Raw genomic sequence first — 25,584 nt, forward strand, 5'->3', positions numbered from 1 at the left:
TTAGGTCTGTATCCTGCGCTGGATACAACTCATACGTTTATTTATAATCATTTATAGTTGCGAACACACAAGGAAATGGTTCGCAGTTGCCTTGAAGGAAGTTACCCTCTGTTAAAAGGATGTTTTGTGGAATTTGTGGACTTGGCAATAAACCTTTAAACAATCAATGTCAAATTTAAAGATTTGATGAGAAGTGTTTTTACGAGAGGGGATGATGCAACAAATTAGCAGGAAGAGCCAAATAAGAGCTGAACAAAGAGTCGACTCTGAATCTAAGAGACCTATCATGAGACAAGCCCTGAAAATATTTGGCATGTAAATCATGCAACAAGACCATTTAAAATTCCAAACAGTATATTACTTTTACGCACAAAAGCGTTTCACCTTATTATTATTATTATTGTTATTAGTACATCAGATAGTAGTATCTCTTCATTGAGAAGTATTTAATCAAAGTAATAGTTTATAAACAGATACTTATAAGCATTTATGCCCACCCACATTGTAATAACAATGCTATTAATGAACTAAGAGGTAAGTCAGGTGTCATGTGTTTCCTATCTGTGACCTAGATTCTGAAACACATAGCACCATTATAGTTTATTACATCAAAGACATAAGCGTTTTTTGTAGAGGGCACATTCTCCACTTGTGTATTTGAAGATGCTCTAATATATGATAATGAATGAAAAGGAGGCCCAGTGACATAGTATTTGCCTAGGATCACACAGTTTAGTCAAGCAGGGAGGCTGATGCCAGAGTTTTCAGTTCAACTACCTGATGGGTATCTCTAGCTGACATCAAAAGTTAATGTTTTCTCCTTAATTCCTGGAATAGAGATTAAAATGTTGGCGAAAGGCATGGACGTCAATTAGGGGGTCAACAGGGGTCACAACTGCGACCCCTAAGCCACCCGTTGCGATCCCTGCCACCTTGCTTGTTACTCATGGCTGTTTGTCAGCCCTTGCAAGAGCGCTGATTGCATAAAATCAGCTGCAATGTGAGCAGAGCTTGATTGCACGACTGTCCTAAAGCTCTTCCTGCAGAGACATCATGATGACCTGCAAGCTAGGCCTTGCTGGGCGAAAGAACTCTTTTCACTTGTTGCTATGGTGATCCCGGGCCAGCCGGTGCAGTCCTTGGTTTGATACATTGAATGTATCTGTTGCGGGCCTGGCCCAGGAAGCTGAGCGAATGAGCACAAAGGGTGAAGCACAAAGCACATACAGCCTGGCTGGGCACGATTGGACAGTGACTAACTACACATGCAGCAGCTAGCAGCATGTGTGTGTAAGTGCAACTGCGCACCTGCTGCACCTTGCCCTAGCTGGGGACGTGGTGCATGGTGCTTTATGTGTACCACTGTTTTTAGGACTGCCGACCTGGTCCCTGGGCCATCAATCTGATAGCACAAAAGCACTACCAATGACGGCCCAGGCAAAAATGATTGGCCAGCCTCGGCACGGCAGTAAAAGCTGTGCTGATGTGGCACGGCCTCGGGTGTCAATACACAAGAGTGACTGACTAAACTACAGATTGATGTTTCTGTGACCTATCAGAGCCGCTCTGCCTTTCCAGCATTGGTGATTTGTTATATCCAGTTACTCTTATGTCAATGGAGTTATTGGAAGGAAAAAAAAACAGGGTGCCAGCTACCCTTATATCAGGGGGACTCACAACAGGTCAACAGCTTGGGCTCCAGCACCTCTTTGATGTAGCATGCCCAAAGATGATTCTGTAGCACATATCTCTGTAACTGGCACAGGAATTCCTGCCACGGAGGTTCCTCCTTAAAATATTAAGTTGGAATGTGGCCGGCCTACAGGCAAAGCTTAATATACCTGAGTGGCTAAACTTTGTTAGGAGTTATGATATTATCCTTATGGGGGTCTCTAGTTGGCAAAGGTTTGCACCTTGTCCAAGTAGAGACCCTTCCTTCGAGTCACTTCAAGGGAGTTACACTCCTAAAATAACCCCTGCTCACACCCTTGGTAGCTTGGTACGGGCAGTCAGGCTTATCTTAGAGGCAGTGTGTAAAGCATGTGCACATAACCAACAGTAATACAGTGTAAGCACTACAAAAGGACACCACACCAGTTTATAAAAATATCCAATATTTTTATATGCTTAAGACAAAACCAAAAATGATAAAAATCCACAATACAGTACTTCGAAATCTTCAGTTATCAAACCAACCATAAAAACAGTCCCTTGAAGTCGATAGCTCCCTCTGGGGCTATCAAGACGTCGTGAACAAACAAATTCAAACAGTTCTGGCTGACCGTGGTGTCTCAAGCCAGCTACGATGTCGGGAAGACCTGCAAAACAGTACCTTTAGAAATGCAGGGAGTCTGCGACCTCATGTTGAGCTTCCGAAAGCACAGCGTCCGCAGGCGTCGGTTTCAGTGGTCGGTGCAGGAGTCGTAGGCCCCTTGAAGTTACACGCATTGCAGATTGAACTCCTCACGGTAGAAGTCAGGAGCGCTAGCGTCAGCAGGCGTCGGGTGCTGCGGTGCAAAGTGCAGCAGTGCGGCGTGCGATGCCCTCAGGTCACAGTGTGAGCAGCGGCGTCAGATGGTGTAGTCGGTGAGACCAGGGTTGTGGTGTGAAGTAATGTAGTGCTCGTCGCTGTAATGGCAGGTCACGGTGCAAGCAGTGTCATTGTCGTTGCTGTAGCGCTGTCGTCAGCTGACGAACTGGAGTCGATGGCGCTGGCATCAGCAGGCCAAGGCTGCGGTGCAGGATGAGGGCGGTGCATCGTGTAATTTTACGAGCAGTGCCCTCAAACCATGGTGCAAGCAGTGGCGTCGATTTCGGCGTGAAGCGGCGTTGTCAGGGATACCAAGGCGGCGGCTTGAAACAAGGCGATGTGGTGCCCACAGGTCCCGGTGTGAGCAGCGGCTCGGTGGCAGCGTCACCAGACGTCGTCGGTGAGACCTGGGTTGCAGTGCGGCGGTGCCTTCAGGACACGGAGTCGGCAGCGGCGTCGTAGATGCCGTCGGGTTGCTTTTTCTTCTGTTGCAGCACAAAACACACAGTCCCCAGTGCTGAGGGCAGAAGAACTTGAAGTCTTTGCTGTTCCTGAGACTTCTTGAACAGGGGACAAGCTCTACCTCAAGCCCTTGGAAAAACTCACAAAAGTAGATTGCAGAAAGTTAAGTCCAGTCCTCTCACTGCCGAAGAAAGAAGCAGCCACTGCAGACCAACACAGCAAAGCACTCAGCAAAGTAGTAGTTCCTCCTCAAAGCTTCTCCAGCTCTTCTTCTTGGCAGTCTTCTTGATCCATAAGAGTTCTAAAGTTCAGGGGTTTGGGACCCACTTTGTATAGCCCCAAATCCTTTGTCCTCTCAGGCAGAGAGTGTATGTGCCCAGCCAGAATCAGTTCTGCCCTCTCTGGTATGGCTTCCTGGAAGGAGGTGGAGACGGCCTTGTCAGAGGCAGACCAAGCCCATTCAGGTTAAAGGAAGTCTCCTTCTCCTACTCTAAATACATCCCAGGTCTATTCAGCCCTTTCCTGACCCACCTAGACTATCTGGAGCCACAGCTCCTCCCAGCCCCTGTCATCCAAAACCCAGACAGTCAATCCACAACTCCAGCAGAGGTCTACTGGATGGCTGAGCAAGAATATACCTACTTTCTAAAAGTTGTATTTTCAAACACAGAATGTACAAATCACCTTCACTAAAAGGTGCATCTTTAGATTCTGAGTTCATGCATACTAAACTTTATTTTTCGACCTAGTTCCCAGGGCAGTTATGTTTATAAGATGATATAAACAAACTCCTCATTCTGCCCTATAGGAACAGGGAGCCTTGCCGTTGTTGCTGAAGCGCTGAAAGCGGGTGACAAACTGGAGTCGCTGGCGCTGGCGTTGGTAGGCCAAGACTGCAGTGCGGGATGAGGGCGGTGCATCATGTAACTTTACAAACGGTGCCCTGGAACCATGGTGCATGCGGCGGAGTTGATTTCTGCCTGGAGCGGCGTTGTCGGGGATACCAAGGCAGCGTCGTGAAGCGAGGCGATGCAGAGTGCGGTGCCCACAGGTCGCGGTGGGAGCAGCCGCTCAGTGGCGGCATCAGCAGACCTCGACGGTGAGACCAGGGTTGCGGTGCGGTGTTGCTGCTTTGCCCTCTGTGGTGCCTTCAGGACACGGAGTTGGCAGCGGTTTCGTAGACGGCGCCAGGTTGCTTTTTCTTCTGTTGCAGCACAAAACACACAGTCCCCAGTGCTGAGGGCAGAAGAACTTGAAGTCTGCCCAGCCAGAACCAGTTCTGCCCTCTCTGGTGAGGCTTCCTGGCAGGAGGTGGAGGCGGAATTGTCAGAGGCAGACCAGGCCCATTCAGGTAAACGGAAAGCTCCTCCCCTACTCTAAATGCAGCCCAGGTCTATTCAGCCCTTTCCTGACCCACCTTGACTATCTGGAGCCATGGCTCCTCCCCAGCCCCTCTCATCCAAAACCCAGACAGTCAATCCACAACCCCAGCAGAGGCCTACTTGATGGCTGAGCAAGAACATACCTACTTTCTAAAAGTTGTATTTTCAAACACAGAATATAAAAATCACCGTCACTAAAAGGTACATAATTCTGAGTTCAGGCATACTAAACTTTATTTTTCTACCTAGTTCCCTGGGCCAGTTATGTTTATTAGATGTTTAAACAAACTCCCCATTCTGTCCTATTGGAACAGGTAGCCTTGCCATAGTGAAAAACGAAATTGGCAGTGATTCACTATCAGAACATGCCACACCATGGCATGTCCTACCTTTCACATACACTGTACCCTGCCCACAGGGGTACCTTTGGCCTACCTTAGGGGTGACTCAAATGCAAGAGAAGGGAAAGTTAGAGCCTGGCAAGTGGGTACACTTGCCAAGTCGACATGGCAGTCACAGACTGCACACATGCTCTGCATTGGCAGGCCAGAGTTGCATTTGCAGGCTGTTGGTGTGGGTGGCACAATCCAGTGCGGCAGCCCACTAACAGCATTTGATTTATAGGCCCTGAAACTCTCAGTGCACTTTACTAGGGACTGATAAAAATAAATATGCCAATCATGGAAACACCAATCCATAACACAGTTTACAACAGGAGCACTTGCACTTTACCACTGATCAGCAGTGAGAAAAGTGCGCAGAGACACTAAGCCAGCACAAACAGAGTCATAACCGGGAGGTCAGAATGGAAAAACTCAGGGGAAACACGCCATAAGATGCCAAGTCTCACAATCCTGTTTCAGGAAACTTAGGATATATTGCCCTCAGAAGTGGATAGCTTTGGAGTATACCAGTGACTCCATCACAATGTGGGCACGCGTCAGGGGGATTGGCAATAAGAGTTTGCATAAGGGGGACATGTTAGATTATTGGAGACTGCAGATAGTAATTTTCAATCAATAGTGTAAATGATGTGTGTGAGCGTGCATATTGTGAATTTTTACAATAATGATTTTATTGGGATCCCAAATACGAAGTTTTCCCCACTATTTAATTTTATTTCTAAAATACTAGATGATTTGGCACAATCAGGGCATACGCATATCTTTGCTTGGCGGGGGATTTTAATGCTCGTCTCCCTTCGACTGAATGTAACAGATGGTATGTTGACTCCTATTGATTTGATTGCCAATAGTAATCCACAAGGTGAGGAGTTAGCTTAGTTTCCAACTCCACTTGACTTGGTCAATGTTTTAGAGGCTATTGGTCTGAGTGAGTGCACAATCTCCACTTTTCGTGGTAGAGGTTGTACCGCCATACTTTCAATCAATCAATGAATCACGAAAATGTATAGAGCGCACTACTCACCTGCGAGGGTCTCAAGGCCCTGGGAGGGGGGGGCTACTGCTCGAAGAGCCAGGTCTTGATGTGCTTCCTGAAGGCGAGGTGGTCCTGGGTCAGTCGTAGGTGGGTGGGGAGGGTGTTCCACGTCTTGGCCGCTAGGTAGGTGAAGGATCTTCCTACGGTGGTGGTTCTGCAGATACGTGGAACGGCGGCGAGGGCGAGGCTGGCGGAGCGGAGCTGGCGGGTGGGTGTGTAGAACGTGAGGCGGTTGTTGAGGTATTCGGGACCCATGTTGTGGAGAGCTTTGTGTGCGTGGGTGAGGAGTCTGAACGTGATCCTCTTGTTGACGGGGAGCCAGTGCAGGTCTCTCAGGTGGGTGGGGATGTGGCTGTGTCGGGGGATGTCCAGGACGAGTCGTGCGGATGCGTTCTGTATGCGCTGGAGTCTTTTCTGAAGCTTGGCAGTGGTCCCTGCGTAGAGAGCGTTCCCGTAATCCAGCCGGCTGGTGATGAGGACCCGGGTGACCGTCCTCCTGGTTCCAGTGGGGATCCAACGGAAGATCTTTCGGAGAATGCGGAGGGTATTGAAGCAGGAAGAGGTGACGGAGAAACCGTTGGTGAATGTGCGCGGTATAAGTATTTTTAACGTAACGTAACGTAACGGAGTTGACTTGCCTGGTCATCGTGAGGGAGGAGTCGAGGATGAAACCCAGGTTGCGTGTGTGGTCCGTGGGCTTGGGGGGGTGCCCAGAGCCGGGGGCCACCAGGAGTCATCCCAGGCGGAGATGGATGAGCCGAGGATGAGGACTTCCGTCTTGTCTGAGTTCAGTTTCAGCCGGCTGAGCTTCATCCATTCTGCGACGTCTTTCATTCCTTCCTGGAAGCTGATCTTGGCGGTGGCGGGGTCGTTGTTGAGGGAGAGGATCAGTTGGGTATCGTCGGCGTAGGAGATGATGTTGAGGATGTGCTTGCGTGCGATGGCTGCTAGGGGGCTCATGTAGACATTGAAGAGGGTGGGGCTGAGCGAGGAGCCTTGGGGTACAGCGCAGATGATTTTGGTGGCCGCTGCGCGGAAGGGCGGGAGACGGACTCTTTGGGGTCTGTCGGAGAGGAAGGAGGTGATTCATTCCAGGGCCTTTCCTTGGATTCCGGCGTGGTGGAGGCAGGTTGTCAGGGTGCGGTGGCAGACCATGTCGAACGCAGCCGATAGGTCGAGGAGGATGAGGGCGGTGGTTATCCCGTTGTCCAGCAGAGTCCTGATGTCGTCAGTGCCTGCGATGAGGGCGGTCTCGGTGCTGTGGTTCGCTCGGACTGTGATGGGTCGAGGGAGCCGTTCGTCTCGAGGAAGGCGGTCACCTGCTTGTTGACGGTTTTCTCGATGACTTTTGCGGGGAAGGGGAGGAGCGAGACGGGGCGGAAGTTCTTGAGGTCGGTGGGGTCTGCGGTGGGTTTCTTCAGGAGGGTGTTGATCTCCGCGTGCTTCCAGCTCTCCGGAAAGGTGGCGGATGCGAAGGAGTTGTTGATGATGTCCCGGAGTTGGGGTGCGATGATGGAGTTCGCTTTGTTGAAGATGTGGTGTGGGCAGGGGTCGATTGGGGAGCCGGAGTGAATGGTGTTCATTGTGTGGGTGGTGTCTTCCATGCTGACGGGGGTCCAGGTGCGGAGGGTGGTGGTGGGGGGCACTGGTTCGGTGGTAGAGTCTGTGGTCTGAGGGCCGAAGCTGTCGTGTATATCGGCGATCTTGCGGTGGAAGAACGTGGCGAGGGAGTTACAGAGGTCTTGTGATGGCGTGATGGCGTTGATGCTGGCGTTGGGGTTGGAGAGCTCTTTCACGATGCTGAAGAGTTCCTTGCTGTTGTGGGCGATGTTGTCCAGCCGTTCTTTAAGGGTGACCTTTTGGTGGAGTGGATCAGCTGGTGGTGTTCGCGGATGGCGTTCTTGAGGGATGTCATGTTTTCCTCTGATTGGTCGTGGCGCCAGGTTTTCTCGAGGGCACGGCAGGATTTCTTGGAGTCTTTGAGGTCATTGGTGAACCAAGAGGCTTTTTTGCTGTCAGGGTTGCTTGGGGGGGTTCTTCAGTGGTGCGAGGGCATCGGCGCAGTCAGTGATCCACTGTGTGAGGTTGCGGGCTGCTTCGTTGGGGTCCGTGGTGTTGGTGGGTGGGTTTTGGCTCAGGGAGGTGGTGAGCTGGTCGGTGGTGATCTTGCTCCAGCATCTTCGGGGGGCTTGTTGCGGTCGGTGGTGGGTAGTTGTTTTCCTGAAATTAAAATGGACGCAGCTGTGATTGGTCGAGTGGAGTTCAGTGGCGTGGTTGAAGGAGACGTGGTTGCTGGATGAGAAGACGCGGTCGAGCATGTGGTTAAAGTTTTGTTACTCGAAGCTTCGAGGATTTATTTGCTCATGGTTCAGTGTTCCCTTCCACCTTTAGCAACCATAACCCTATCAAGATTTCATTATTTATTTGTTTGAAGGATAGGCTTAGGGTTGGCATTGGAGCCTGCGATCTACAACCCTCACCCAATAATTTGAGGTTGGTAACCAGACTACGGGACCCTGTTCAATTTTTTAAGACTTTAATTAGAGCAAATCAGAAGGTGGTGGAGCAGTGTCTAACTTTAGAGGCCAATGATGACTTGGTGGTGGATGCCTATATCACATTATGTGACAGAGACAGAACGGCTCTATTAAAGCCTACACGACCTCTGCAGAATTCCCCAAGATGGTTTAACACTGAGTGCTCAATGGCAAATAGGGCACTGAAGGCAGCTTTAGCCTCTAAACCTACGGATCCGGCCCTAGTGCTGCAAATGAGTAAGCAAAATAAAGAAATAACCACCAAAAGATGGTAGGAGGTAAATATGAGTCAATGGGAGATTTAGGTACAGGCATCAGAGTCGAATAATAGCAGATCCTTTTGGCTCATTATATCCAAGCTGAAGCACAAAAATAGGCCACTCTGTACGATCTCATGTCACATCTCCAGCAAACTATGGGAGGAGCACCTTAGCAAAATATATGCTCCACCTCCAATGTCCATAACTTTTGACATAGACCTTTGTCTTGTTAAACAGTATCAGGTAACTTTGACGCATGTGGAAGAGGCTATTAATCAAAGTGTTGGAGATAAGGCGCCAGGTCCTGATGGTGTCCCCATTGACTTGTTGAGAAGTAATATTCTTTGTTGGGTGCCACTCCTTATGAATTTGTTCAATAATCTTTTATATTCTACACTTTCAGTATCATGGAGCACATAAATTGCTGTACCCATTTTTTAGAAAGGCGACAGATTAGCTCCAAACTGCTATCCTCCTATTTCCTTAATTGATACCACTTTAATAATTTGGGGAAAACAATCTATAACAGAAGTAGAGAATGGGCTGATGATGAGTCTGTGCTATACCTTGTAAGTATAGGTTCCAGCCCAAAGTGGGAAGTATTGAGCAGTTTCTCAATCTGAACCTGGTTTTAGGAAAGTACACAGTTGCTAAAAAATGTCCTCTTTATTTAGCATTTATGGACCTCTCATCAGCCTTCAACTGAGTAAATCGGACAAAATCGTGGTCTTTGTTTATAAATTGTGGCTTGGATAGGGTGTTTGTCCATTTTTAGCATACTTACATAACAATATGAGGGCATAGTCCGTGTCAGTATACAGGGTGAGACACCTGGAGATGTAGGCATACATCGGGGTGTAAGACAAAGGTGCATATTGGCTCCCCTTTTATTTATTCTTTATATTAATGAGCTTCGTCCGTTTTTAGTGCAGTCAACACAGGATGCACCAAAAATTAAAGAGAATCCACTACGGACATTACTATATGCCGATAACGCAGTGCTCATGGCAGCACGCCCCTGAGGGCACTACGTCATCTAGTGCATGCTCTTGTGGATTTTATGGCCTCACTCGATCTGCAGACAAACTTTACAAAGTCTCATATTGTGTCTTGCATACCGAAGGCTATTTCTATGCCAAACATGTCAATTGGATCTCAGTATTTGAACCGCACCAGTACTTTGCCATATCTGGGTGTGATTTTTTCGGCTTGAGGGTCTTGGCTGGCTAATACTGCGTATTGTGGCACTAAATTTCCAATGTTTCCCTGTGTAGCCTCCCCAAACCTGTGCGGGGTGGCTACCTTAAGCCACTTCTGCAAATTTACAAGGGGCAATATGTACCCATCGCCATGTATGGCGCTGAGGTTTGGGGTTTTTCAAATTGTCAGGCTATACAGTGTGAGGAAAATTGATTCTGCAGAAAACCTATGTCTGTTCCCATTTCTGCCTCACACTATATTTGTCACAGAGATCTTAGTCTTCCATACCTAGCTGATCGTATTACAGCTCACCCTGCCCTGCTGTGGCTTGCAATTCGGAGGAAGGTTGAAGCCGAGCTAATATAATACATCATTTTGGACAGTCTTTCTATGGACAAGGGTCTACTTGTTCCCTGGCTGACCTATGTAAAAGCTGAATACTGTAAAATTGGAATGGAATTTGTTTTCACTGAACCATCAACTTGTACTGACAAAGACAAAAAGATAGTAGCACAAGCACTTTATGACCATGAACAATCACAGCGCCTAAGGGATATGTTGGTGAAGCCAAATGTGTCTGCATATATAGGAATATGTGAACTTGACTGTCCTTCTGATTATATTTGGCATACATGGAGGAGATGGAAACGATCTTTGCTATTCCATTTTAGATCAGACACCATGAAATGTCTGTTGTGCTTCCCCCAGTGTTTTGTTCATAATCTAGAGGCTGTATAATGTCCCTTTGATAATGTTTCAGGTCAATCTATGCAACATTTTACCTTCTTCTGCAAGTTTTACGTAAGATTTACAAGATTGATTGTAATCCTGGTTTTAAAAAAGTATTTTCAAAGTATTGGTCAATGTAGGCCAGCCCTTAGACTTTTGATGATCTTATCTAATGCTGAAATTGTCTTGTATGTCGGGCTGTTTACTATCAGCTGTGCGAGCTCATAGGTCTATATTGTCTTAAAACTATATTAAACATACATTGTTATTTCTTAACTTTTTAACTATTGCTTGACCTCTTATTATGAGTTATATTTGATGCAATATTGTATGTGCTTTTATGGATGTTAGTATACTTCTGAATAAGGCTATTGATTGATTGATTGGTTAACTAAAATCAATGCAAGTTCGGGACCAGGCCATGAGTGACTTGCTTCACTTACTTGTCCCTCTCTGACTGAGTCAGACGGTCAGACCTCAGGCCTGCTGCGGGGAAGGTGAGGTTGTGTGAGAATGAGACTGACTGAGTCGTCACTCGAATAAAGCCTCAGCTCTCTGAATGCCCTTATGGCGGTGCTGGTCATTGTGACTCCTGTGAGCTGTAGGCCCTGAGCATACCTCTAACAGAAGTAACAAGTAAAGTACGATAAGATTATCCGTTTTTGGACTTGACACAAGATTTTCAAATGTCTTGCAAAACTTCAGAAATGATTGTTAAAGAGCACGCATTTCAGGTTTAATCCTTATTGCCACTGGAGTCAAGCAAGCCCGGCTGAAGACGGCTGTAATGCCAGAAACCGGTCCTGGGAAGCTTGATTCCGGTCCAGAGAAGACATGGCTTGGCAGTTCGGGCTGGACTGTTCCCATGAGGCACAGGGTCAGACTGATTTGCATATGGCCATGTCTGAACTGGGGTGGCGGAGTGAGCTAAAGAACGGTGATGGATTAAACCCAGATCAGTTGACTGGGGGTGAGTGTTTGTATTGTCAACGCTCCGTCCATCACCACCTTTGGTTTTTCTTTGTTCGCCCTAAGTTGGCAGGGTATGCTCAGACGTGAGTCCCTTGCTCACTTTGCCACTGGAGTCAAGCAAGCCCGGCTGAAGACGGCTGTAATGCCAGAAACCGGTCCTGGGAAGCTTGATTCCGGTCCAGAGAAGACATGGCTTGGCAGTTCGGGCTGGACTGTTCCCATGAGGCACAGGGTCAGACTGATTTGCATATGGCCATGTCTGAACTGGGGTGGCGGAGTGAGCTAAAGAACGGTGATGGATTAAACCCAGATCAGTTGACTGGGGGTGAGTGTTTGTATTGTCAACGCTCCGTCCATCACCACCTTTGGTTTTTCTTTGTTCGCCCTAAGTTGGCAGGGTATGCTCAGACGTGAGTCCCTTGCTCACTTTGCCACTGGAGTCAAGCAAGCCCGGCTGAAGACGGCTGTAATGCCAGAAACCGGTCCTGGGAAGCTTGATTCCGGTCCAGAGAAGACATGGCTTGGCAGTTCGGGCTGGACTGTTCCCATGAGGCACAGGGTCAGACTGATTTGCATATGGCCATGTCTGAACTGGGGTGGCGGAGTGAGCTAAAGAACGGTGATGGATTAAACCCAGATCAGTTGACTGGGGGTGAGTGTTTGTATTGTCAACGCTCCGTCCATCACCACCTTTGGTTTTTCTTTGTTCGCCCTAAGTTGGCAGGGTATGCTCAGACGTGAGTCCCTTGCTCACTTTGCCACTGGAGTCAAGCAAGCCCGGCTGAAGACGGCTGTAATGCCAGAAACCGGTCCTGGGAAGCTTGATTCCGGTCCAGAGAAGACATGGCTTGGCAGTTCGGGCTGGACTGTTCCCATGAGGCACAGGGTCAGACTGATTTGCATATGGCCATGTCTGAACTGGGGTGGCGGAGTGAGCTAAAGAACGGTGATGGATTAAACCCAGATCAGTTGACTGGGGGTGAGTGTTTGTATTGTCAACGCTCCGTCCATCACCACCTTTGGTTTTTCTTTAATCCTTATAGCGGTCTAGTCATAGTTTAGGTAATGTGAATAACACATTAACTGCCACTGTTTTATGTCAAACACTGCATCCGTGTAGCCACAGCATGCACACGCCGGTCAGTGAGTGCTGGTGAACTGCCCAACAATTCATTGTCTGTTTTGAACACTTCCAAGGCCGTAAAGTCATACTGGGCATCGAGCGAAAGGCGGGCATTTCCCCAGTAGACTGGAATAGTGGAGGGGCACGTTTTGTTAGTAAGGCAGGTTCTTAATCAATGTTACATTATCTTAATTGTATATCTGAAGATACTACCTGAAACAATGTATGTAGCTGCATTTTCAATAGGGTTTGAAGTATGTCTGTTTATAGAGTACTTCTTTTGAACCAATAGAGATTTAACAGCCTCTGTGTGTGATGTAAGTAACCAAAAATTCCTGTGATAGCACCAAGGCAAAGGTGATGCAATGTCGCTTCCTTTGATTTCATGGGGTCCAAAGGGCATGTGATGTCACTTCCTGTGATGTCATCTGGTCAAATGCCTTGTGATTTCACTTCTTGTGACATAATTGGGGTGGGTCAAAGGGCAGGTAATGTTACTGCCTCTGATGTTACCAGATCAAAGTTTGTGTAATGTCACTTCCTGTGACATCAGGCAGAGGATACATGGCATGTGATGTCACTTCTGCTACCCCAGACATTTTGATGAATCAACGTTCACGGTGACAGGCAGAATCCACATTTTATTTTTGACAGTTGCATATAGCACATACCTTAACCACAGACATACAGACATACAAGAGCTTCACAACAGTTGCCCATGTTAGATGGTCATCATCTGTAGCCTCTAAATCACATGGCCTCCCGTGAGAGCTCTGCTTGTTTTGGCTCGAGGGTCGAAGAGGTCCTTGAGCTGAGCCAGTGCCAAGCATCTGGCTAGAGCCTGGCTCGGCATTCACTGGTTCACCCACCTTTATTTTAACCCATTCTAGATTGGCCTCATAACTAATGTTTATTTTTAGAGCCAGGACCAACACAGTTTATTTTATGTATTTATTTTACAATATGCTTTAATGTTTGTATATTGCAACTGTTTTAAGTAACAAGAGCAATAAAGTCTTACATTCATTCATAAAAAATCATTGTGCAACACACTTTCAGTTGCAAAACAGACTTTGAAAAAAACATTTTGGAGTACTCTGAACTTAACACTAGATGACAGTAGAGCGCACAGCAAGTCATTTACAGCAACACATACTTCAAGCACTACATTACTTGCATTTTACATGGGCATTGAAAGTGAAGTAAATGCACTTGACTAGTGACATTGTTGTTGTGTTACCTCAAAAGTCATATACCCACTTACTTGTATGGTCAATGCTGCTGGTATATGAAGTGGAAAGGATGATTTTATCAAGTGTATCCGTGCTGCTGACAGTTGGCCCAAAATCAACTTCTGCAACCTCTGGTGGTGTTTCTCCCTCCCCAATGGCCGGCAAGGTGCTTTCTTCTGTTCCAGTGTAAATCTTCTCTATGAACTCTGTACTTGTCTCTGTCCTATTTGTGAAAGTGAGATCCAAGTTTCCAGGGACAGGATCAGTACTCACAATTTCAGGAGACACTGCTGGCACAGACATTATGGTTTCAGGCTCTGTAACTTTGCCTTGGCTAGAAGGTGATGGCTTTGTATCATCCCAGTCTTCACTGAATTCCAAGGCAGGTGACACAGAGAGAGGTTGCACCTTTTCGCTCCTTTGTACATCCACCACCCCAGTGGAAATGTCGGTGCGCATGTTGGTGACAGTTGTTAGCTGCACTGGATCCACAATGCTGGATACTATGACGCCATGTTCAGCAGTTTCACTGTGGTCAGCAAAAAGCAGAGGTGCTGTTGAATAGTCACTCCCAGTTTGAACAATGCTAGTTCTCGGGTTGGTGGTCAGCATTTCTTCGGTGTTGAACTGAGACAGTGGTGGGTGTTCAAAGGTATTGCCATTACCATTATTTTTTTCATCAGTTCCCTTTGTGGGGAAATCCTCATCTAGAGACTTAGAAACATCAGATACAATTGTAGTGGGGGTTTCTAGCGTGGTCTTGCTAACTGCAACGCTGGGCACGTCGACTTCTATGTCAGCCTGTAAAGGTGAGGAGGTTGTGATGGTTGTGGTTAACAGTCCATTTTCTTGTGATTTGTTTTGTTTTAGGCTGGGAAGGAAGACCTCTTGTGCCACAGAGGTCAGGGGCAAAGTTGTACTCCTAGTATTGGTACTTTGATCACCTATCAAAGTGTCATGATCAAGAGGTTTGGTGTAGGCCTGTGTTGTTCCATCAGGTGTGAATGTATTGGTCAGGGATGTCCCAGGTGGCACAGTTAATACACCTTGTTTATCCTCAGAGTTTGCCCCCTGAGAGGTTGTTGAAAGCAGGCTTTGAACATTTTGCAGGATGTCAACTGAATCATTTGTGTCTCTTTTTTGAATGGCAACGCATCTAACGCCCAGAGAGCTGAGCAAGATGCTGCTGAAAGCCAAACAAACATGGAGTCCACTGAGTGTCTTCATGTCAGAAGGTAGCATTGCTGGTATATGTAGACACTTTAACCTAGGGAAAACAATTAAACTGGTTAGTTACAGTCAGAAATACAAATTAAGAGACAGTATAAAGGAACCTATAGACAGCCTATACGTTTATGCCTTGAAATAGTACAGCCTGAAGTATGTAACATTTTCATATATTCTAGTAATCAATCATCATTAATGCAATTTTTTGACATGGCAAATACCTGTACTTTTGTCTAACACAGTCCTCTACACAACAGTGGAATGCAGGTCGAACTGCTGATATGAGAACTATTAGACTATACTGGTGAGGTGCGTAAGGTGGTTGAAACCCATGTGTATGAGCAAAGTGATAATGATATACCGAAATTCATAAACTTTAAAAATATTGTATATTTCTTTAATCTTGTTTATCTTTTTTTAAGAGTTTTATTAACGCTAATTTCTAACTATAACGTGCCTGAAGCCTATGGGTTTTTCAGTGAATTTCAAAGCTTTTTTAAATGCTAATTTCTAACTATAACGTGCCTGAAACCTATGGTTTTTTAAGTGAATTTCTAAGATTTTTTAAAATACTAGTTCCTAACTATGCCTATAGAGGTAGGACATGTGAAGAAAGAAGAAAAAATGCACACAAAGAAGCAAACGCAATGCAGAAAGAACCAACAGAAGTCCACAAAGACAAAGAAAATTGCAGGAAGAAGCCAGACATGTGCAGAAAGAACCAACAGAGGAGCAGAAAGAGGCCTTGTTGCAAAATCATCCTGTGCCCACAACTTTCTCAGATGGTTACTGGTGGTAACTGACTCTGACTAACCAGGCCTAGAGCCAGTGCAATGCTAAAAGACACTTAGAATACAGTGAAAACACCTACATACACTGGAGAACACTAGGCGTTGGGGTACACCTGTGATTAGTATGACCTCCTCTGTAGGGCCCTAGTACATAATAGGGCAGGTGGATACATGTCACCTCAGGCCTGCCCCCTCCCTTCACCACTGTGCAAACGCGCCCCGTGGCACGTTTTAAGTTGGGGGATAAAGTCCCCTTGAATCCTGAGGGGCCCTGGGGTCCAACTAGCTCACCAGGTACCTCCAGTAAGCGCCACAGAGCTGCGTTGCAGAGAGGTGTAAAAAGGGACGTGGCCTGGACCACCTCTCTGCAACGCAGCCCTGTGGCGCTTACTGGAGGTACCTGATGGGCTAGTTGGCCCCCAGAGACCCTCAGGATTGAAGGGGAATTAATTCCCTAACTTAAACGCCCCACAGGGCGTGTTTGCACATATGTCACCTCAGGCACCGCCCCCTTCCTTCACCTCTGTGCAAACGTGCCCCGTGGCGCATTTTAAGTTGGGGGATTAAGTCCCCTTGAATCCTGAGAGTCCCTGGAGTCCAACTAGCACACCAGGTACCTCCAGTAAGCGCCACAGAGCTGCGTTGCAGAGAGGTGTAGAAAGGGGCGTGGCCTGGACCACCCCTCTGCAACGCAGCCCTGTGGCACTTACTGGAGGTACCTGGTGGGCTAGTTGGTCCCCAGGGACCCCTAGTATTTAAGGGGAATTAATTCCCCAACTTAAAACGCGCCACAGGGCACATTTGCAGAGTGTTGCTGGGAGGGGGCGGGGCCTCGGCACGATCCCGAGTTTTTAAAAATTATTTTTTGGGGAAGGGGGGCTGTGTGGCCCCCTTCTTTCTACTTTTTTTGGGCACTGGGGACCCCATTTAAAAAAATAAATTATATATATATATATATATATATATATACGGGAAGGGGGCTGCATGTGCCCACCTCCCGTGGCCAATTCCGGGCCCGGGGACCCCATCTCCCGGGGCATGGCCCAACTTTTTATTGATTATAATGTAGGGGGGCTGTGTGGCCCCCCTCCTCAGGCCATTTATGACCCTAGGAACCCCACCCCCGGGGCCGTCCTTTGTGTCCTTAATTTATTATTTTTTTATTATTATTTGGGAGGGGGCCGTATGGCCCCCCTCCCGGGCCACTTCTGTCCCCGGGGACTCCATCCCCAGGGCCTGGCCACTTCTTTGAGGACCGTGGGGGGAGCCCCAATGCCCCCACGGACCCTGCCGGCTTCTTGCCTCCTGGGGGAGCCAGCATTGCTTTTCCACACAGGGAGCTGCCAACATGCAGCTCCCTGTGTGGAAGAGCAATCTCGTTTGAGTTTTGGAAGAGAGCGCAGGTTTCCTGCTCTCTCTTCCAAAATCTAAAACACAGTTTGCTATGACAGGGCGGGAGCTGCACGGCTCCCGCCCTGTCATAGCAAACAGCTGTGTCCTGTGAGTGGGCACCGCGGGACACTGCAGGAGCCGGCCCTGGGGGGTGGCAGTCCCCAGGGCCATCACGGGCTCCTGGAGGGGGGCCACGCGGCCCCCCCTCCCATCAATGGCAAAGCTCCGGAAGGTGGTGGTCCCCGGGGCTCGAGGGTCTGTAACGGACCCCCAAATTTAAATATTGGTCCCAAGGGGAGGTGGCGGCCCCTGGGGCGTGTGGGGGGGCTCGAGACCCCCCCACAGGTTATTTATTGTAGTGGTGGTGGTCCTCGGGGCTGCAGGGGGTCATGTGGCCCTCCGCAAATATTTTTTAAAAGCCCCCTGGGCTGGCAGTCGCTGGGACTTTGGGGGGCCTTGGAGGCCCCTCAGATTAAAAAAGAAGCCCCGAGGGGTGTCGGTCCCCTGGGCTGCAGGGGGGCTGCGTGCCCCCGCAACTCAAATATCTTGCCCCGGGGAGGTGGCGGTCCCTGGGGCAGTGTGGGGGGGATTGGGACCTGCCCCCGAGACCTGGTCCTCCCAGGGGCTTCAAGACAACGAAGCGAGGGAGCCTGCGCTTCGTTTTTTGGTTGTTTTTTTTAATGCTGTTTTGGGCCCTGGGGTTCCTTGTGGGACCCCCTGAGCAGGCCTAGGGGGTCAGGGTGTTTCTACCCTGCCCCCTTTTCTTGTTTTTCACGTTTCATTTTATCTTTTATTGTGCTTCGGTTACTGGGGCACAAGATGGCTGCCAACACTTCCTGGTTTGGAGTGATGACAGCCAATTAGAATAAAGCTTGTGATCTGCAGGGTGCGTGGATCCACTGCGCCTCTAAATATCAAAACTGTTATTTTTTTATTTTCTCAGCAACTACTCTCTTTCTGAACCAAGGGCTACCTTTTTGCCAAATTTGGTGTAATTCCGTTCAGCAGTTTCGGCTGTAGTCGTGTCTAAAGTTTCCTACAGGAGTCTCCCGATTTTGCTTTAAACAGGGGGACCAGACAGGGATGCCCCCTGTCTCCACTTTTATTCGCGTTGGCCTTGGACCCATTGGCGGCATGGGTCCGACAGGACCTTTCAATACGTGGGATGAGATGGTCCTTGGAGTGGGAGGATAAAATTTCAATCTATGCGGACGATATTCTTCTTTACCTCACCAACTCAAAGTGGTCCCTGAGCTGTTTCTTGGATGTGCTGGCTATATTCGGACAACACTCTGGCTTTGCCATTAATTGGTCTAAGTCGGTCTTCTTTGTTCTTACCGGGGACCCGCCAGATGTTCTGAGCGGTTGCCCGATAGAGGTCGCCACTGAGGGTTTCAAGTATCTTGGGATCTATATCACCTTAGATCCTAAACTCCGCTATGTCCGGAACCCGATTCCCCCACTCTTTTAATTCAGAAATGATGTGGCTTCTAGGGAGGGCGATGCTCTTTAAAATATTGGCCTTGCCCCGGTTCTTGTATGCACTGCAGAATGCTATGGACCCCGTTCCAGCAACTTATTTCAGGGAGATAGAATCCCTTCAAAGGCAGTTACTCTGGGATGGTATACCCCGCATTGCGTTTTGTAAACTTACCCTTCCCTGGTATGACTTGGGCATAGGCTTTCCAGACTTCAGGAAATACAACTGGGCCTCACAGCTGGCGGCAGTAAACCATGGGATATATGGCGCCTTGAATGAACCTGGGTACGCCATGGACCGCTGGTTAATGCCAGGAGGTGACTACACTAGGGCACTTTATGCTAAACCCCACAGATTCCCCCTCACTGGGCCTACGGCGCATGCCGTTCAGGTATGACATGCGGCTAATGGGCACCTTAAATGGGAAGGGAGGCTTACGCTCGGCACTCCATTGTGGCGCTCAGAGAAGTTGGGTAGCTTGTGGAAGTCGAAAGGCTTTGACAGGTGGGACCTCATTGGAATTACGCTTGGCCGGGACATCTGAGGGGAAGGCGCGATACTCCCGTTTGCTTCTCTTAAGCTACAATATCACCTGAGTGACGGTGAATATTTCCGTTATTTGGCCTGGCGCGTCGGGGATAGAACCCTGGTCCCGGGCCGCCCTCTACTTCCGGGTCTGCCGCCTCTAACCAGTGAGCCACACCACTCCACTATAGTAGATATATATATATATATGGTTTAATGACTAGTAATGTATTTGTATGTGGCATTACTTATTCAAATATGGCGTCTGAACTTGATATTAATGGTTTAGTCCCTTGTTTGTGGCCATTATAACTGTGAGGCTTTATCAGTAGTCACGAGTCAAGTGCCACTGACGAAGGCTAAACGCCCGAAACGCGTTTGTTGTACGAAAAATAAAGACCGTTGAAAATTGCCATCCCCGGAGTGCTGTTTTCCTGCTTTGAGCGAGAGGAGATTGAGCGATATATATATATATATATATATATATATATATATATATATATATACTGGAAGCAGGTAAAATCACTTAAGTTAATGGACCAATGCATCCATGATGCACGTGTAACATGATGGCCACAGGTATGAACCTGAACAGTTATGCTAATCCTTCTCATCTTGTCAAAGTTCATAAAATCTCTTAGAAGAAGATAAAAAGCAGGGCAAGACTGTGCAATGAATACTTAGTGGTAGATTTACAAATATTTTACATGACGCAAACCAGAGCAAAATATTTATTTGGAGTTTGCTTTAATGCGCAAAATGTGTTTTTTGCAGGAAAGCTGCCTGATCGTAACGCAAAGCAGAGCATTGCACTGCTTTTCATTACTTTATGTCTAGGGGACATTCCATGCAACTACACGTGTGCTTATTAGCAAAACCCTAACTATTAACAATAGCATACAGGTTTTGCTCACATTAATACACCTCTTTGAGACAGACGTAAAAAGGAGAACATTGTAATTTCTTCCGACTTTTCTGAGTTTGCATTTGTACTGCATTGTACAGTACACATCCAAAGTGGGAAAAGTTTAAACTTTGTCTAGGCAAAGTATTTTGTACATACAAAACTTATGCTGGATATGAAGCAGAGCAAACACAAGGAGATGATGGACGGAGTGCTGAAACTTTTCAGACACTCACCCTCAGTCACTATTAGATCTGGGTTGAATCCATCATTGTTCTTTAGCTTACTTCACCACCCCAGTTCAGACCCAGAAGCAGAACCTTTGCACTATTGTGCAAAGCTGTGTGCATGGGTCTAGGCCGCCTGATTGTCCGCCAATGCTAGGGGAGAGCAGGATAGCACAATGTGTTGGTAGATATGGTGCTGTTCTGCTCTCTCCCTCTCTCAACTTTGGTTGCTGCTCTGCTTTGCATGACAACTTTGTAAATCTAGGCCTTGATGTGCACCACTTAGTTGGACATTAATACCATCTGCTGTTAGCGGCAGTTTGTAGAGTGCACTACAATGTGGCCAATAAACAACTTTACGGAAGTCCATCAGTAGGAGAGCTATACTTCACCAACACTGACTTTTCAATCGCCTTTTGACACAACGAAGAACACCCACCTCAAAAGTCAAATGTTTTGCCATGCAAGTCTTACTGAATTCCTATATCGTTCTTAAGCAATGTTTAATGCCACAAGGGTTTCTTCAAAGAGAACTTACACGTCCCAGGATGGAAGCCTTAAATGACACTTACAGACTTTAACTAAGACTTCCATGTTGAAATAGGGCAGAGTCACTCTTAGAAAAACTACAAATTAGATAAAAATTGAACATCAGCATACAGGTAGTAGCTAGGCACAGGGAAAACAGGAATAGGGTAGTGAATTGATATCCTAAACCCAGTAGTAACACTACGTATACTCTTCTCCTTAAATGGATGACCATGGGGATAGTGTAACACATGAGCACAGTGAGTTCTTGCTACTGAGAGGCCACCTGATGGCCACCTAAAGACCCCGTATGAAGAGGGTATGAGAAAGGGACAATGGGGTTGATCTATCCTAAGAATTTAATGAAAGGGAAGAGACCTAATCAGCTGAGGGCACTGCATCACCCTAGTGAAAAGTCAGAAGCACAGATGACTGAAAGGGACAACTAAAGTGGGCAGAGTGGGTGAAACACCATAAATTGGAGGTTCACCTGCCCCCCAAAATCACTGTTCCGGCACCCCATTTAGATATGGGGGAACCATAGGGTGTCCAATGGCAGAAGTTCAGCTGGCTCCACCAGCAGAAACCCTTGCTTGACCCGGTGGTCCATACTCAACTGGGCGCCAGATCATAGTGATGGTCAAGATATTTGTCAGTTGCATGGCAGAGTAGTGAGACACTAAGAGCTGGAGACAACTGGAAGAGGTGAAAAGTTTATTCCCAGGGAAGAGCCGCCTCAAACAAAAGGTAAGAAAACTACAAGGATGAGGTGGAAACAGAAGCAACTCGTCGATCTAGGGAAGTAATAAGTGTGGAGGATAAGGATAAGCTGGTTGCAAGGAGCCTGGGAGAGAAAATGTTTGAGGGTAACAGGAAAGAAAGCTGCCATGCATATGATTCATAGAAAAAAAAGGTTTTCTGACAAGGATCAGGATAAAGAACATCAACAAGCTTGGGAAATATTGGTAATCCTAGATGATACAGACCTGTTATTCACATTGTGGATGTGGTACCGGAATATCGTTGTCAGAACATTGGCTGACATAAATATTGTACCCTAAATATTGTATACCGAAAAATCACCCTAATGGAGTTAATAGTGTAAAATCTACATTCAACAGGTCCATATTTTAGTAAACTATATTTATGAAAAAATATTGATGTCAGATTATATTTTTGTATATCATATGCTGACCTGCAACCTTTGTGAGTTACTTGAATCTGAATCTAGTAATGTATTACCCTTACTCCGTAATGCATTGGGAGATAGTTGCAGCTAGCAATGGATGGTACATTGTTGCTCTTCTTGAGGTATGTATTATAAGTTTAAGCAAGGACAGGGATAGAGCTTCTTCAAAAATCAAAAATGCCCTCTCAGTATTTGCTCCACACTTTATGCATCCTATGATGGGGCTGTTCTGACACCAGCGTATTGAAAATGGCGTGTTTCGCAGACTGCCGAAGGAGATGCGTTTGGGCAGCCTATATGCTGACGACAATGATGACCAGTCTATATTTTGTTTTTTAAATAAGTGCATGCGGCCAAAAGATTTTTATGGGAGACCACCAGCAATTCTGATGAATGTTGGAGTTGTAAAGTCCCAACACCACTTAGTCCTGATTCCACCTCAATTCTTTTTCTTCCACTACCCTACAAATCCTGTCTCTTTATCTCATACTTGGTGGTTGTTTTTTACCCCTACACTTGTTACTGTTTCTCAATCTTTCTCTTCCTTCTTCGTGCTATTTTTTTCCCTCATTATATATCTTGTTCTGGGTCAAGGTCTGATGATGAAAAATAAGACTTGGTCACCAAAAACAATTACCGCTGCTCACCACCTTCAACCACTGGCACACATGCCATGACAATGACAGATTTTAAGATGCTGCAATGGCGTCGCTCACTGGTCCTCAAAGTAAATGAGAGCAGTGATGACACTCAATGAGGTAGTAGTCAGGAATGAAAGAGAAGGGATGATAAGCCACAGAAGACAGAGCGGGACAGAACAGTGATAGAGAGCGAACATGGAAGGTCGGAAAAAAGATGCACCCAGATGTGGCTGTCATGCTAAGGGAGTTGCTCCCATGATGCAACACTTTGAGGAATATAAAGGAAAACTGAAAAAAGTGGTGATGTAGCTGTGGTCAAGTCACAGACGCAGTAGAAAAGAGCAGGGGGAAATCCAGTGGCAGTTATAGAAACACTTGGTGCTGAAGTAGGGGAGACCCCAACCAGCTCCTAATATTTAGAACTGCTTTTTTATGTAGAACATTATACCACACATCACCATGCCCCCAGAAACATATCTAGCATCCCGCCTCTGGTGGAGCGGTCCCAGAATATTGTTGTCAGAATATTACCCGACATAAATATTGTGTTCTAAATATTATTTACAAAATACTGCCCCAGTGTAGTAAATAAAAGAAAATCTAAACCCAGAGGGACGATATTTTTGTAAACGAAAATTAGGATATAAAATGTATGTTAGGCAATAACTCAATATATGATATTCTGGCATACAACCTTCAGTGGTATCAGACCTGTTGAAAGGTCAAATAATAAAGGGAGCAGATAGTGAGGCTTGCTTTGATGTCTCTGCCAAGAATGCAACTCCAGAGAGAGGAATGAGAGGGGCTGAAGATCAGCACAGAGTTGAACAGAATTCTGACTCCGACCTTTCAAGTAGCAGAGGCACTCTCAGAATAAATTGAAAAATGTATATCTTGCACTGTGCCAACATTGGAGAACGTGGGATTTCCCTTTTGACTGAGGTGTTTTTGCACCCTAAAGAAGGAAAACCTAAGGATTACTCTTGTCTTCTGAGGAGCTGGTTGAAGATGGCAATCTCACTCTCTCCAGGGCTCAGGGAATCCTTTGAGGTTTCCAGATCCCGGGTTACTGGATAATTCGCATTTAGACGCACCTCAGCTCCATGCCACATTAGAATCAGGCGGCGAGAGCCAGCCAAATCTGACATTGTGAGATTTGGAAAGGTCACTTGCAAGAGTAGAGGCAGGACCTTGCCATCTTAATTGTGGTTTACCCATCTCCACCACTGACTAGTGATTGATTGGAAGAAGGATGCTGCCTGTCTTTGTCAAGGTTAAAACAGTGAGAGTTGGCGGGTAGATCAGTTCCTAGTTTGTGAAGGTGATTGCCGGTTGCGGGCATTGGCACTCATTTTGGGGACCAACCATGACTTCTTTTTTAGCATCAGACTTTGACCTAAACCAAAACAGCGAAAGACGGAAAGGGGAAAAAGGAGAAGGAAGAGAAAGATAGCAAAATACTGACAAAGTCAGTAAGCACTTGTAAAAAAGTAACTACTGACATAACAGGATAGCACTCGCAAAAAAGAACCTGCAATATATTAAATAGACAGGAACTGTAGGCTAGTGGAAGAGAGAAGCCTGAGATGGATCCAATGCTAAGCATGCTCTGTATTCAGCAATTTTCTTGTTATAACTTTCTTGGAGAACTTTTTCCAAAGTTGCACAGAGAATATTTTTTACGGCCCACTTCATTTCTGAATCTGTTGCATAAAATAATCTTAATGCCTGCACTGAACAGTGCCCACTGGGATGGAACACACAGCAATACGAGATGGGTGACCTCCGTTTAATTCTATAAAGGAGATACCAGAGTTTGGAACTGTTGCCATGGCGACCCATCCTCTGGCAGAAGATTCTGACTGCAGCCCTCCTGGGCTCCCACGGTGACTGGCACAGAGTGGCACTGCAGTATCAGAGGAGACGGACGACTTCCCTACGTGAAGCCCTAGTGCTGCAATGCAGCTCCTCCAGATACAGTGGGGACTAATGTGCCCGGAGGAGAACACAGCCTCGTGCCAAGGGGATAGACTGAAGCTACGTGATGTAGGAAAGAGAGGGAACATCCACGCATATTTCAAAAGAACACTCAATAACGTAAATTAATTTTGGCCTTTTAGAACATGTTTAACATCTAATTCAGTCGTCATTACATTGAGGTTTTTTTCTCAATGTTGCTAAACGAGGCAAAAAGTTCATACATTACCTATATATGCCCAGATAACGCGAGTTGCATTTGAAACTTTCCCAAAAAAACATCGCTATCAAAGTCAACAGGCCTGGTGATGCCCACCAGTCTTTCGTCTTTGTCAATGCTTTTTTTGTTTAGTCTTGTGTTTTGTAAAACCTTATTGTTGCGAAAGTTCCTGTGCCGTTCCAGTCTAAATCAGGGCCGGACTGGCCGTTGCGGGCACCGGGCAATCCCCCGGTGTGCCGCAAGGGTGGGGGCCGGTTTTGGGCCCCTGGGGGTCGTTTTTGTTACAGGACCGTTTTTGCAGCATAGCTCGGCCCTGTAACAAAATCGGCAGAAAACCGGCCCCGGCAAAGAGCTCAGTCGCACCACCAGGGGGCGGCCGAGCAATTTGCCAGGGCCAGTTTTCGTTCCTAGTCCGGCCCTGGTCTAAATAACATATTAACTGAAAGCAAAAGTATAGTCTTGCTTTCAAAACTCACACATTGCCATAGTAGTCCTTGGCACTTAAGGGTACTACTTTGTGTGTGGATGCAGGGCTGGCTTTAGCGCTGGTAGCACCCTGTGCGACAATGTCAGTTGGCGACCCCCCAATGACCACCGCTGCCACGGATTCCTTGAG

At 46.9% G+C, this 25,584-nt stretch overlaps 1 protein-coding gene across 3 annotated transcripts in view; it reads right to left on the reverse strand.

The window, feature by feature from the left end:
* Positions 1-25,584, reverse strand: part of ARMH4 (armadillo like helical domain containing 4) — a 607,261-nt gene that overhangs the window by 455,013 nt on the left and 126,664 nt on the right. For all 3 annotated transcript variants that reach the window (XM_078660370.1, XM_078660369.1, XM_078660371.1), the window contains exon 2: positions 13,900-15,134. In XM_078660370.1, the coding sequence (XP_078516496.1) occupies positions 13,900-15,134 (1,235 nt within the window). The remainder of the gene's footprint in view (positions 1-13,899; positions 15,135-25,584) is intronic.

This window comes from Lissotriton helveticus, chromosome 9 (assembly GCF_964261635.1).
Source record: "Lissotriton helveticus chromosome 9, aLisHel1.1, whole genome shotgun sequence".
Classification (NCBI taxonomy): Eukaryota; Metazoa; Chordata; class Amphibia; order Caudata; family Salamandridae; genus Lissotriton; species Lissotriton helveticus.